The sequence below is a fragment of the Vombatus ursinus genome, unplaced genomic scaffold (genome assembly GCF_900497805.2).
Source record: "Vombatus ursinus unplaced genomic scaffold, bare-nosed wombat genome assembly UNPS02014837.1, whole genome shotgun sequence".
Classification (NCBI taxonomy): Eukaryota; Metazoa; Chordata; class Mammalia; order Diprotodontia; family Vombatidae; genus Vombatus; species Vombatus ursinus.
This window is the reverse complement of record NW_020954615.1, coordinates 352098-364629: the sequence shown is the minus strand read 5'-3', so window position 1 is coordinate 364629 and position 12532 is coordinate 352098. Positions and strand designations below refer to the sequence as shown.

General features: G+C 45.7%; 1 protein-coding gene across 2 annotated transcripts in view; it reads left to right on the top strand.

Moving 5' to 3' along the window:
• The window catches only part of PAIP2B (poly(A) binding protein interacting protein 2B), a 69930-nt gene that overhangs the window by 42715 nt on the left and 14683 nt on the right, over positions 1 to 12532 (top strand). Inside the window, exon 2 of one of the 2 annotated variants that reach the window (XM_027840004.1) lies at positions 8776 to 8939. In XM_027840004.1, the coding sequence (XP_027695805.1) occupies positions 8784 to 8939 (156 nt within the window). In that variant the 5' untranslated portion in view covers positions 8776 to 8783. The remainder of the gene's footprint in view (positions 1 to 8775; positions 8940 to 12532) is intronic. The other variant, XM_027840005.1, reaches the window with a different exon arrangement.

Genomic DNA, 12532 nt, shown 5'->3' with positions numbered 1-12532 from the left:
ACGTGCTCTGTGATCCGTGACATTGGTCTTCCTAGCTCTTGAACAGAGCATGAGGCCTTCCATATGCCAACTCCTAGACTGAGAACTCCCCCTCCTCTTTTAGATCTCCTGGCTTCCTCTGAATCCCAGCTGAAAGTCTACCTTCTGATCCTCAGTCTTAGTACCTTCCTCCTGCGTATATTTGTTTGTGCACAGTTGTTCAAGGCTGGCTGCCCCCTGTCTTTTGGACTCTTGCTTTTCCTTGTGTCCTGTGCCTGTCCCAGAGCAGGGGCTTAATCAGCAGCATTGTTGCCTGCTGCCGAGTGACGTGGCAGCTGGATGCAGGCAGTGTTCTGTTCTCCCTGCCCAGCTTTGTTCATTTAAAGGGCTCTTTTTGTCAGATATCACATGGCTTGGAAGGATAGAGCTCTTGGGCACATGTGGGAAGGGTGAAGGAGGAAAGTCAAATGCCAGCTACCAGGGGGCAGGGGGGAGACGAGCCAGGGAGAGGGCAGCCGTATCATTACTCTGTGTTTTTTGAGCTTCTGATGCGGCAAACACAAACTAGAACCCTGGAGTCTTTGCCTACCATACGCCCTGGCTGTGTGACCTAGGGCAAGTCACCTAGCTTCTCGGAACCTCCTTAACACTCATGCTGCCTCCCTCCCTGGGTGTTGTGATCAGCCGAGATAGACTTTGTCTTGGCTCGTGCCATCTGTTTCAGCCAGCTGTTATTTCTCATCCTTGTCCTCGCTTCCAGTCTAGTGGAGGAGAACTGCTGCGTGCCTAGCAGTGGGCCCCTGACCAGCCAACTGTAAGTAAGGAAGGGAAAAGAGCAGTACGAGCTAACTCCTCCGCCAGGTCTTCAGGGAGTCAGTGAGACTTGAGTTGGGTAACATTGGAAGTGTGGCCGAGAGGCATGTGGACGGGGAAGAGTGAGGGAGGCATTTTGGGTGGGGGAACTGGACGTGGCCTCAGAGAAAGCCCTCAGCGTGTCGTGGGGGCAGGGCAGAGAGGAGGCTGGTTTGACTGGAGAGGGTTGGGAAGCAGGAGTGGTGAGGGAAGGTGGTGGCCAGTGATGGGGTTTTTGCAAGCCAAACAGAGTTTAGATTTGATGTGGTCAGCACTTGTAGATCTGGGAACGTGATTAAAACCATATTTTAAGGAGATTAATCAAAGGTCATCTGTTTAAAGCTGAAAGGGAGCTTGGAGGCCATCAAGTCCAGCCCCTCCATTTTTCAGATGAGGAAACCGAGGCTGAGAGAAATAGGCTTGTAAGCTCCCACGGTCATACGGTGTCTGAACCAGAGTCTTCCTGATGCCTAGCCCAGATCTCTTCTCTTTACTCCAACAAACTGCCTTTCTTCAACAGGAAGAAGTAGAAGCTTTCCAGCAATGAGACCAGCTAGGGATCGTGATCTAGGTAGAAGGTGAGAAAGGTTTGGATGAGGGTGGACTGGTGAGTCTGGAAATGAAAAGAGTGAATCTGAGAGGTAGTCAGAGTTTGAGGCGGGGAAACCATAGCAGTTTGTGATTAGCTGTAGGGAATGATTGTGATAAGGGGAGAGGTCAGCTGTTGGGTAGTGACAGTGAATTTTTAAAAAGAATTGATAAAACATGTGTCTTTTTAAAAATCAAAGCTGATTCTCAGATTGTGAGCTCCATTAGGTCAGGGAGCAAGTCCTATTTATCTTTGTATTTCCCCCTTCTTGTAGGCATTCTTAATTTCTACAGATGTTTATTTATAGTTAAGAACAGTGGTGTCAAGTTAAAATAGAAACAGGGCCACAAATCCATATGTAAAGATCCCTGTGGCCACATCTGGACAGTTTTAAAATGTAATGTTACCTTTTTATTGAATTTTTACTCTTTTTGTTAAATATTTCCCAATTGTATTTTCATGTGGTCGGGTAGCACTGGGGCAGTTGTTGGCCACATATGGCCCCTGAGCTGTGTTGAATGCCTGTGGTGTAAGGGATAGAGAGCCTGGGCTCCTGGTCCCCCTCTGCTCCATTCTGGCTGGGTGACCGTGAGTAAGTCCCTTAGGCTCTCTTTACCTCTTGCCTGGATTACTGCAGCAGCCGGCTGGTTGGTCTTCCTAATCAGGTCCCTCCCCGTTCCAGTCCGTCCTCCACTCTGTCGCAGTTTGTTAAAAACACGAATCGGATCTAGTTGCTGCCCAGCCTTCCGCTCCGCTCTGTAAACTCAGGTGGCTCCCTGTTATTTCCAGGATCAGTTGTAAGACCCTTTGCTTGGCTTTTAAAGTCCTTTCCAGCCTGGCCTCTTCCTACTTTTCCCCTCTTTTTATACACTCCTCCCATCCATGTATTCTAAAACTCAGTGACACCAGCTTCTTTGTTGTTGCTCGAATAGAATTCATCTCCTTCATGTATGCCTTTTCACCTGCTCCCCCCATTTCCCTTCGCAGACCTTTGCCTCCTTCCAGACTTAGCTCAAATTCCAGTGTCAAGGGGGCTTTTCTCATCTTCCCTTTTTCCTCCCCCAGTATCTTCTTTCTGAGATCTATCTAGACATGTACTAATATCTACTGATAGTGTTATAGGTATATATATTGTATGGGCATTGTATGAAGATGGCATGTTTTTCCCCCATTACTGGGAGGCTCCTGAAGGACAGAGATCCTATTTCTGCCTTTCTTTGTATCTCTGGTGCTCAGCACAGTGTTGAGCACATAGTCTGTGCGTGATAAATGCTTGTTGACCTACTCAGTCAACTCTGGTTGACTTCTGGCTTCCTGTTGCCTCTTAACCAAATGTAAACTCCTCTGTTCAGCTTTGACGTGTAGTTTTCCGGTCCCACTGGACATCATTCCGTGTCCCATACTCTTCAGTCTAGCCAGATTGACCCTCTCTCTGCTCCTTGGTGGACCATCCCGAGAATACGATCCCACGTTACTGCTTCCTCAGAGCCCTTCTATTCCTTCAAGACACAGCTCATGCTCCCTTTCCTGACCCACCTAACCTCTTCCCAAACTACTGGAACATATGTACATTCATTCACTTTATGTTTATGCTCCATATGTGTGTATGCATGTATGCATGTTTGTGGGTGTATGGGGTGTTCAGGGAGGACTGGCACCTCTGGTGTGAGGACTGCTCATCCAGCTTTGGTGCCCACCTTCACCTGACTGTCGTCTGTGGTTCCAAGAAGCGGTAGCACGGGCAGCTGTCGCACCCTAGTAAACCGCCTCGCAGATGAGCTAAGCCAAATTGAGGGGGACCACCTGGCCACAAGCAGATGAAGTCTTCCCTGGTGGAATGGGAGAATGGGAGCAGTTTGTACCAGTGGCCATAAAGGCGGCTGAAACAGGCTCTCTGGAGAGCCTGGAGCTTGGTCAGACATGGAAGACACTGGGCCACCGCCAGTCGTCCTGACTTTTGTCCCACCGTTAGACTTGGATGACTCTGGAAGAGAGTGAGGCTGATGAATTTGTGCAACTCTGCCTCACTTAAATCTAATTCGTGCAAGAGTCAGGACATGACCCTGTGTTGTCATTGGTCCTCTCTGAGGACGGAGGACTGCCACCACTAGCAACAGACACGTTTGTATTGTTGTTTCCCCATTAGATCATAAGTTTCTTGCAAGTAGAGATCGTTTCATTCTTTGTACATCTGACTCTAGGGCCTGTTGATTAAGTGCCTAAGCACGTAATGCTTTGATTGATGACCAAGCTTAGCTCAAGAGAAGAGAAAAGTCATCTCTCTCCCTTCCCAGCAAGGATAGTACTCTGCAGAAACTCTCTCACTTGGTACATGGTGGTTACTTTTGCAGAACTGTTTGCTTCCTTTTTTCTTTATTCTTTGTTTAAAATATTGGGTCAGGGAGAAGGGAAGCAAAGTTCAGAAGTGAAGGTGATCTAAAAACTAGGGATAAAACAATTACTATTTTTAAAACGTGGGTATGTTCTCCACACACACATTAAGGGACCCACCTATGTCCTATGTAGATAGATCACGAGAGACACCATCATGCAGTAGAAAGAGAATTGGAATTCAGAGTAAGATGACCTAGTGTTGAATCTCCGCTTTGCCACTTATGTGGTGGTGCTGTCAACAGTAATAAGAAGGTTTTCTGGAGAAACATTACGAGTTTTGTTTTGGAGATGTTGAGTTTGAGATACCTATGGAATATCCAGTTTGAGATGTTTGACAGGCACTTGGTGGTGAGAGACTGGCACTCAGGAGAAACATTTGGACTGGATGTATGAATCTGGGAATCATTTGAGTAGACCCGTGGGGGCTAAGGAGATCACCAAGTGAGATGGCGAAGAGGGTCCCTGACAGAGGCTTGGGGGTCACCCGGGCTTAAAGGGGAGTGACCTGGAGGAAAATACATCAAAGGGCTAAGAAGGCATGTTAGGCAAGAGGAAAACAGGGAGGAGGGAAAGAGAGCAGTACCCCAAAACCTAGAGAAGAGAAGGTGAGCAGCAGTGCCATAGAGAGGTCAGGGAGGGTGAAAATTGAGAAAAGGCAGTTAGACTTGTCAATTGAGAGCTAATAATGTGGGAGAGAGTGGTTTCAGTTAAATGGTAACTGTAGGTTGTAGAGAGTTAAGAAGACCTGAGGAGGCTTAGTATATACATCACAGGTGTCAAAAGCTCACCAGTTAAGGCATGCCCAAGCACGGAAAAGTTTAACAATATAAATAAAAGTGTGCTGTGCAATGGAGGTCACATTCATTTGTGGTCTTCTCAATTAGTGTCTGGCTGCAGGCCTTTCTTTCTGTTCGAGTTTGATACCACTGGTGTACATGACTTTCTCAAGGAACTTAGCTGGGGGGTCAGGAGAGGATTGATCTAGATAGGACTTTGTAAGGATAGGCAATACGTGGGCAGGTTTGTGGGTAGCAGAGAAAGAGCCGATAGAGTGAGATTGAAGGTTAGAATGTGGGGCAATCAGCTAGAGTAGATGGGAGGGAATGGGGTCAGGGATGCATGTTGAGGCGTTTTCCTTAGCAAGGCACCTGAGCATTGTGAGACAAGAGGGGAGAAGAGGAAAGCTCTTGTTGAAAGGAGAGGCCCCTCGGCTTTAGCTGGAGGATAAGTGAGAAGGTTAGAAACCACAGCTCCTGTGGTGAGGTGGAGCAAAGCACCGCAGACCCAGCTAGGGTTATGTAATATAAATTGTAGTAGAGTCGGTTCATAGGGTTTTGTGACTTTCCCTAACTCCATTCAGCAGTACGTGAATAGGAGTAGTGGAGGCAGATGGAGGGAGTAACCCCAGGTTGGGGTCTGACAAGGCATGATTGTATGATTGGTGATAGGCCCAGGAGGCAAGGGATTTGAGTGTAGAGAATGGTGTCAATTTGAACTGATTTACCAGCGGGTTGGTATAGTGAAGGAAGGACAGTGTTGTCAGTGAAAGGGTGATGACTGGCCTGGGAAAGTAGTGTGGTGAGGAGGAATTGAAGGAGAGAGAATGGTGTAGAGATGGCAAAAGAAAAGATGGTCAGATATGAGGGTAAGGATGCTCAGGATGGGCTGGAGTGTGTGTGTGTGTGTATGAGTGTATGAGTATGAGCCCATGCATGTGTGCATATTACAAGTTTAGTTTTGAACTGTTTGTACTTGTGATGCTTATAAGGTGCAGATATCCAGCAGGAAGTTGGTATTGTAGAACTGAAGTTTGGGGGAAGGATTAGGTCTGGATATCTGGTCTGCATAAAATAGAAAATGGAGGTCTGCATAAAGCTGATCATTGAAGCTGGTGAGATCACCAAGGTGGGGTGTATAGATAGAAGAGAAGAGGGTCTAGGATGTGGCTGAGAGGGATTCCCATAATTAGAATCTGAGAGACAGACAATCCAGCAGAGGAGACTGAGGAGAGGTCAGACTGGTGGGATGGAAAGCCACGAGGTAGCATTGATGTAGAAGGCAAAGGAGAAGAAGAGTGTCCAATGCTGGCATTTTTATAGCACAGTCACGTCTTCAGAGCTCTGTGAAAACTGCACTGAGGTCAAGCAAAGTGAAGTCTGATCGAAGGCCATTGAACTGGAATTTAAGAGATTGTCGGTAGCCTTGGAGAACAGTTTGGGTTGGGGAGAGTTTAGAGAAGTAAGTGTGAGGCTAAGAAATAGATACTTGGGAAAGAGAGAGGAGATAGGATGAGAGAAGAAGGACAGAGTCAAATGAAGAGTTTTTAAGGATAAGGGAGACCTGGACGTGTTGACAAATTATGGGGAAGGAGTCAGTGAACGAGGAGAAAATGGAATCATGATCGTAACTCTAGAGGTGGATGACGCCATGCCAGACATTTCAAGCCCTGGGGCATCCAGAGCCTGTTAGCTGAAGTCCTTAACCACTGAAAAGGAACACCTCAGCATGAAGAAAACCTCTTTTCTGCATTAGGATTTGAAGGTAAATGGACAATAAATTGGGCCCAGGATTAAACAGGAGGACGAGGAGAGTGAACTGGATTGTCTATTCAACAGAAATTAAAGATCATCTTTCTTCATCTCTGTGTTCTCCCATTGTTTTGTGGCTGTGAGTCACACAACACTAAAGTCTTTGGAGAATTAAAAATGAGTTACTCTAGGGGCAGTGGAGAGGCGTGTGTGTGTGTGTGTGTGTGTGTGATAAGCTGAAATATGACAACACTTACAGAAGAGATGCAGGAGAAAGGATATAGAGGAATAAATGATGGAGAAAGGAAATGTATTGGTCACATGGCAGCTGGAGGTTCCATTGGTATCCTGTTGGTGTCTGGGGAAGCTGGACCCCTCTTGGGCGGCAGTGAATGGAGCAGGTTCCCAAAGGGAGATGGACGGGAAGGAGGGCACACAAGTGGAGGGGTTAGTGTTTGCACGGAGAGACTTTCACCTCTTCATCAGAGACTAGAGTGAACGAGGAAACAATTAGGGGAGAGGAAACAGCGGCTTTGAGCTGCAGTGGGGAGGTGAATTCTGCTTGTTTTCTGTTTAAAATAAAGCAGCTAAAGTACTTTTCTACGGACAACTTCTCTTTTCTTCTTCGTGACGTTCTTTGGATCGAGTCTTTTCAAGGGAATCACCAGGTCTTAGGGATTGATCTGGTTTGTGACTTTTTATATGTTGCCATGCTATTCTCCAAAAATTATCCATTAATCTGTAGTCCCACCAATGATGTAATAGTGTCTGTTTACTTGAAGTCCTGTAAATACAGTTATCCTTTCTACGTCGCAACTTTCCCCATTGAGGTTATAGTGTGGGTTAGCATAAGAAATTAAATGGGAATTTTTGGGGAGTTTGGCAGAAGCTGCAGACAATGCAGAAAAAGTTCAGAAGCTCAGAAATGCATAAAATATATGTATAATATTTTATAATATCAACTTATTTTATCTTTTAATACTATAATAATTCAGGCTTCTTCTCTGGTGCAAAGGGAGGGCCAAAAAATTTTACGCAAATTTTCCAGATCTCAGGTGGAGGTGGAGAGGGGGGCACCCTGCTTCTAACCCCAAAAATGTGGACAGGATAACTATATTGGATTTTGTCATAAGGGGGGGGTGATCCTAGGTTTTCCCATTTAATGAGTATAAGGTGTTATCTTAAGGTTGTCTTGACTTGAATTCTTTTGATTATTAGGAAGTTTCGACATCTGTTCACAGGGTTATAATTAGCAATTTGTATTTCACAAATTCTATTTATGTCTTTTGAATGTTGTTTCATTGAAGAATAGTGTGTATTACTATTATAGTTATGTATTGTTCTTTACAGATGCTAGATTTCATTTTATTTACTGGAAATATTTTTTCCCAGTCTGTTGCTTTTTATTTTTGTCATATTGCATTTGACATACAAAATTCTTATATTTGGATAATCAGCTTTCGTCTTTAGTAATTGTGTTTGATTATATAGGTTACCTCCCTTCATGATCAGAATAAATATGTGTATGTGTAAACACTGAGGTTGCAACTGTTTTATTTTGTTGATTGTGCCTAATCCTAGTTTTCCACCTGCTGTAATACAGTTTTTCCAGAAGTTTTTATTGAATAGTAATTTCACTTCACCTTGCTCAGCAAACACTCTCCTAATAGAGCAGGCTGTGTGTCCGGACCTCTCTTCTCTTTCATTTGTCTCTTTTTGCCAAGCACCCAACAGCTTTTGGACTTCATGCTTTTTAGTACGTTTTTGTCTAAGTAGAGCAAGTCTATTTTTACTCAGTTCTTCTTCATCATCTTTACATTGACAGAATTACATCATCCCCCATAGCCAAGCTAGTGTCAAGACCCAATGATTCCACCTTTGCAACTTCTCCCAAGCAGACCCTTTCTGTCCTGTGACACTGATACCTCCCTGGTACAGGCCCTCATCCCCTCATGCCTGGTGGGTCTGCCAGCCTCGAGGCTGTCCCTCCTCCATTCCATCCTCCATTCAGCCACGGAAATGATTTTCCTGAAACAAAAGTCTGACCACATCGTGACCGCCCACCCCCCCCAGTCCAGTGGCTCGCTGTTGTCTCCAGGAGCAAATTACACACGATCTGATGTTTTAAAAAATATTCCTGTTTATGTGTAACACATCTGTGGATCAGTAACAAAGCCACGTCCTATGAGGCAACAGCTTAGTAGGAATAGCTGTCTAGCTGTGTTTGTTTTTAACTCCCTCTGCCGTGTAGACACTTGTACATTTGATAACTAGAGGCATAGTCCTTACTGGACAGGAGGTGCAGACTAATAGATTTTGCTCAGCGTTATTGAAAAACTTTTGATTGTAAGCTCCAGATGTCTAAGCTGTAGAAGATTGAGTAGGGGGTCACATTGCTACCGCCTTGTTCACACCTTCTTTTTCTTTTTTCAGATTCTTTAATGATGAATGGGTCCAATGTTGCCAACACAACACCCAATGCAAAATCCAAAGAGGACCAGGTAGTGAATGGGCGTGATGAGAAGGAAAACAACCCCTTTGCTGAGTACATGTGGATGGAGAACGAAGAGGATTTCAATAGACAGGTAAAGGAAAGTGTGAGTACCGATTCTCTGTTTAGTTTTCAGAGCCTTTCATCTCCTGCCCGCTGGAGCTATCCAGGCTTCTACCTTCTGACCCCGGGCCTCTGGGATACACCAGCCTTCTCTCTGTTCTCCATTTCAACTCTGGGCATTTTCATGGTTTGCTCTCTCTCCCTTCTCATTCACCTCTTGGCATCTCTCATCCTTCCCCTTAATGCTAGTGCCTTCCTTCTGTTGATTACCTTCGATTTATCCTGCATATGTCTTGTTTGTTCATAACTAAACACAAGCTGCTTCCCCCATTAAATTTGAGCTCCTTGATGTCCCTATCCATCTCCTGCATTTCTTTGTCTCCTCTGTGCTTAGCACGGTGACTGGTATAATGTGGGTGCCTAATAAATGTTTATTGGCTGATCCCTAGCTTTAGAGGGGGAATGTGATTTAATCAGAGGTGCTTCCCAGATCTACTTACCTTGGAGTCATCTGTGAACCAGTTGACCACAGATTAATTAGAGGACATCATTGTTTGTGGCCTTCTTTCTGGAGAGGCTTTGGGTCAGGACTGGCTCCGGCTGGGTAGGGAGGCCCTGTTCTAGCCTCTGGGTGCCTCAGAAAGCCTTCTTCTAGTTAAGCTATTCTGGAAAGACTCTAGAAGGTCACCAATGAAATAAGAGGTTGATTTCTGAAATTAGAGCTCCCCAGTTATAAATTTAGACATAGAAGGAACCATCTAATCTAACCCTCTCATTTTATAGAGGAGGAAACTGAGTCTTCATTGAACAGAGCTGATGTTTGGGCCGGGTTCTCTGACTGCAGACCAAGCCAAGTGTTCTTTCTCCTGTACCACAGCTAGCTTAGTTTGGAGTCTGCCTTCCTAGTTGACTCTCACAAGTGGGTGCAGGTGCTCCATGTATGGTCTGACCAGGACAAAGTACCATAATTTAATACTTACTTCTTTCCTTAGTTCACTGGCCTCTGCTTTTTTTATGCTGTTTATTTCAAGTCTTTTACTTTTTTGCTCCACGTAATTGAATTATAGCCAAAATGATAGCAAAATCATCACAGTACTTATCAAATATCCGTATGGCACTAGGCTACGCAAAAGGTTCAGGCACTGTTCTGATGAGACTGAGAGTCTGAATCAACTGGGCGTCTTCCTAGACTCAGCGGACTGTCTAGAATAGCTGGGGGCTTTCTGGGCTTCCCCTTATCCTGTTTGAATTCTAGGGCCTCCATCACTGCCTGGTGACCTGAAATGGAGCCTGAAGCGCACTGACAACATTTACAAAAATAACTCTACTTTAAGCCTTAGTTGATAAGACATTGCAGTGGATTTGAGTTTCCTGTAATTTTCTGCTCTGAGGCAGGAAACTTTCTTTTGATGCTGGAAATATCCTACTTTTTAGAGTTGCATATCGCAGAATTTGAGAATTGGCAAGCCCCCAGAGGCCATCAGAAGGAATCCCCCTAGTTCGCCTCCACCAAGTGGTCCTCCAGGCTCTGCTTGAAGGTCCAGGTCTACCTGAGGGGAACCTCCCTCCCTTCTAGCCAGTCCATTCCAGCTTTGGCCAGCCTTCATTGAGGGGAGGCTTTCCTCACCTCAGATCAGCATCGGCCCCTCGGCGGTTCTGCCCGCTACTCCTGGTTCTGACCTCTGGGCCAGGCTGGTTCTTCCCTCGCTGACAGACCCTCAGATGCCCGAAGACCTCTCTCGTGCCCATCCACCGCTTTCTGCAAGCTCAGCACGCTCATCTCCTTCCTTCCTCGTCATGGTTGTGCTCTGTAATGTCGTCCTTAACCTGTGGTGCCCAGAACTGGACCAGGACTTTCTGCGAAGCAGACAAGGGCAGAGGCGGTGGGGCAGAGGGCGGTAGGACTGTGGTCTCTTTTCCTGGCCACACTGCCTTCTTAGCATTAGCTTTTTTAGCTACCCCATTACATGACTGACTCATTGAGCTTGGAGCTAACTAAAACCCCAGACGTTTTTCAGAACAACATCTGTCTAGTCACGCCTCCCCCATTTTGTACTTGTGAAGTTTATTTTTTTGTACCCAAATGAAAGACCTTACATTTAGCTATATTGAATTGCATCTTCTTCATAGTCAGCGCAGCCCTCAAGAACTGTGATCCTGACTGTCCCCCACTGTTCGCTTTCCCTCCCGGCTTTGAGTTGTCTGCACATTTGATGAGTTTGCCATCTTTGCCTTGATTCAAGCCATCGATGAACAGCCCGAGGCTGACCTCCTGCTGCACTGATGTTGAACTGTTCATGGCTGCTCTTTGGAGTCCGGCCCTCCAGCCAGGTCTGGACGTCTCTCGTCTGCTCCACAAAAATAGTATGAGATGCCTTCTCATAAGCTTGGCTGAAAGTTAGGTAAACTGCTTCGTGATCCTTTCAAGAATTTCCCTAGGAACCAAGGTCAAGCTTATGGACCTATAGTTGGCAGACTCTGTTTCCTTTCTTTTTTTTGGAAAATTGAGACATTTCTTCTTCCTCAGTCTTGTGGTGCTCTCGTTTTCCATGATCTTTCCAGCGTCCTGGACAGAGGCCCAGCAAATGCATTTGCCGGTGCTCTCACAATCAGAGGTTGTGGGATGCTCTCGGAGGCCAGGTGATGTGACTCCACCATGAACAGCCAGCTGCTCTCCTACCATCTCCCCACTTACCTTAGGGAAGAGCTCTGTTCTTCATTGTTCTTCTGTTCTCTCCAATGTGAAGGTTAACGAAAACAGAATCAAGCTAAGAGCTGTCATTTTAGCCTCCTCTCCATTGTGGGTTTTCATCGTTCACTCCGCTCCAAGTCAAGGCTTTTCCTTTCTTAGAGCTTCCTTTTTTCCCCAGTACAGTTTAAACAAACAAACAAACCTACCTTCTTCCTGGCACACTTTCTGCAGGGATGTGATACATTCTTGTACTTGTCCCCTTTTATGGAATCTTGCTCCCATCTTCTCAATGGTTCTTACAGATCTCATTTGGTTGTTGAGTTGTTCATTGGGATGCACCTATAGTGCTCTCTTCAGACAAATCCCACTTTTCCTTCTCAGTGAAATGTTTCCCATTGTGTCTTCAGAATTTCTTTCCCGACCGTCTCCCATCCCTTCTGAGCTGACTTACCTTCTTAAACTGGGTCGCAACCCCATATGGGTCAGTTTCAGAAGTGCTGAACTTCTCTCATGAGAGAAAAAAGTTTAAGAAGCCCTGCCCTAAAGCACTTTATCCCCTGGGGTCCTACCTATGTTTCCTCAGAACTCTTTGACAGCTGCTTGCCCAAAACCTAGGCTGCCTGTCAGACTGTGCCCAGAGTTCCTGTCCTCTCCCACAGGCTCTGGGAGTACTGTCACTTTCCTTCGAGGGTTCCTATCATTACCATGCCAGTACTCTCCACTCGTAAGAATCAGGTCCAGAATAGGATTTTCCTTGGTTAGTTCCTCTACCTTTAAAGGGATGAAAACATTACTAAGACTATTCCAGAAAGTCATTAGCTGCTGTGTTCCAGCGGGTGTATAGATAGTTGAAATCCCCCTTCCCCAGATATCTTTCCTCTGTGTGTACAGTGCTCCCACTCCCCTCTTACCTGCCCTGTGACAGGTTTCATCCCACCACCTCT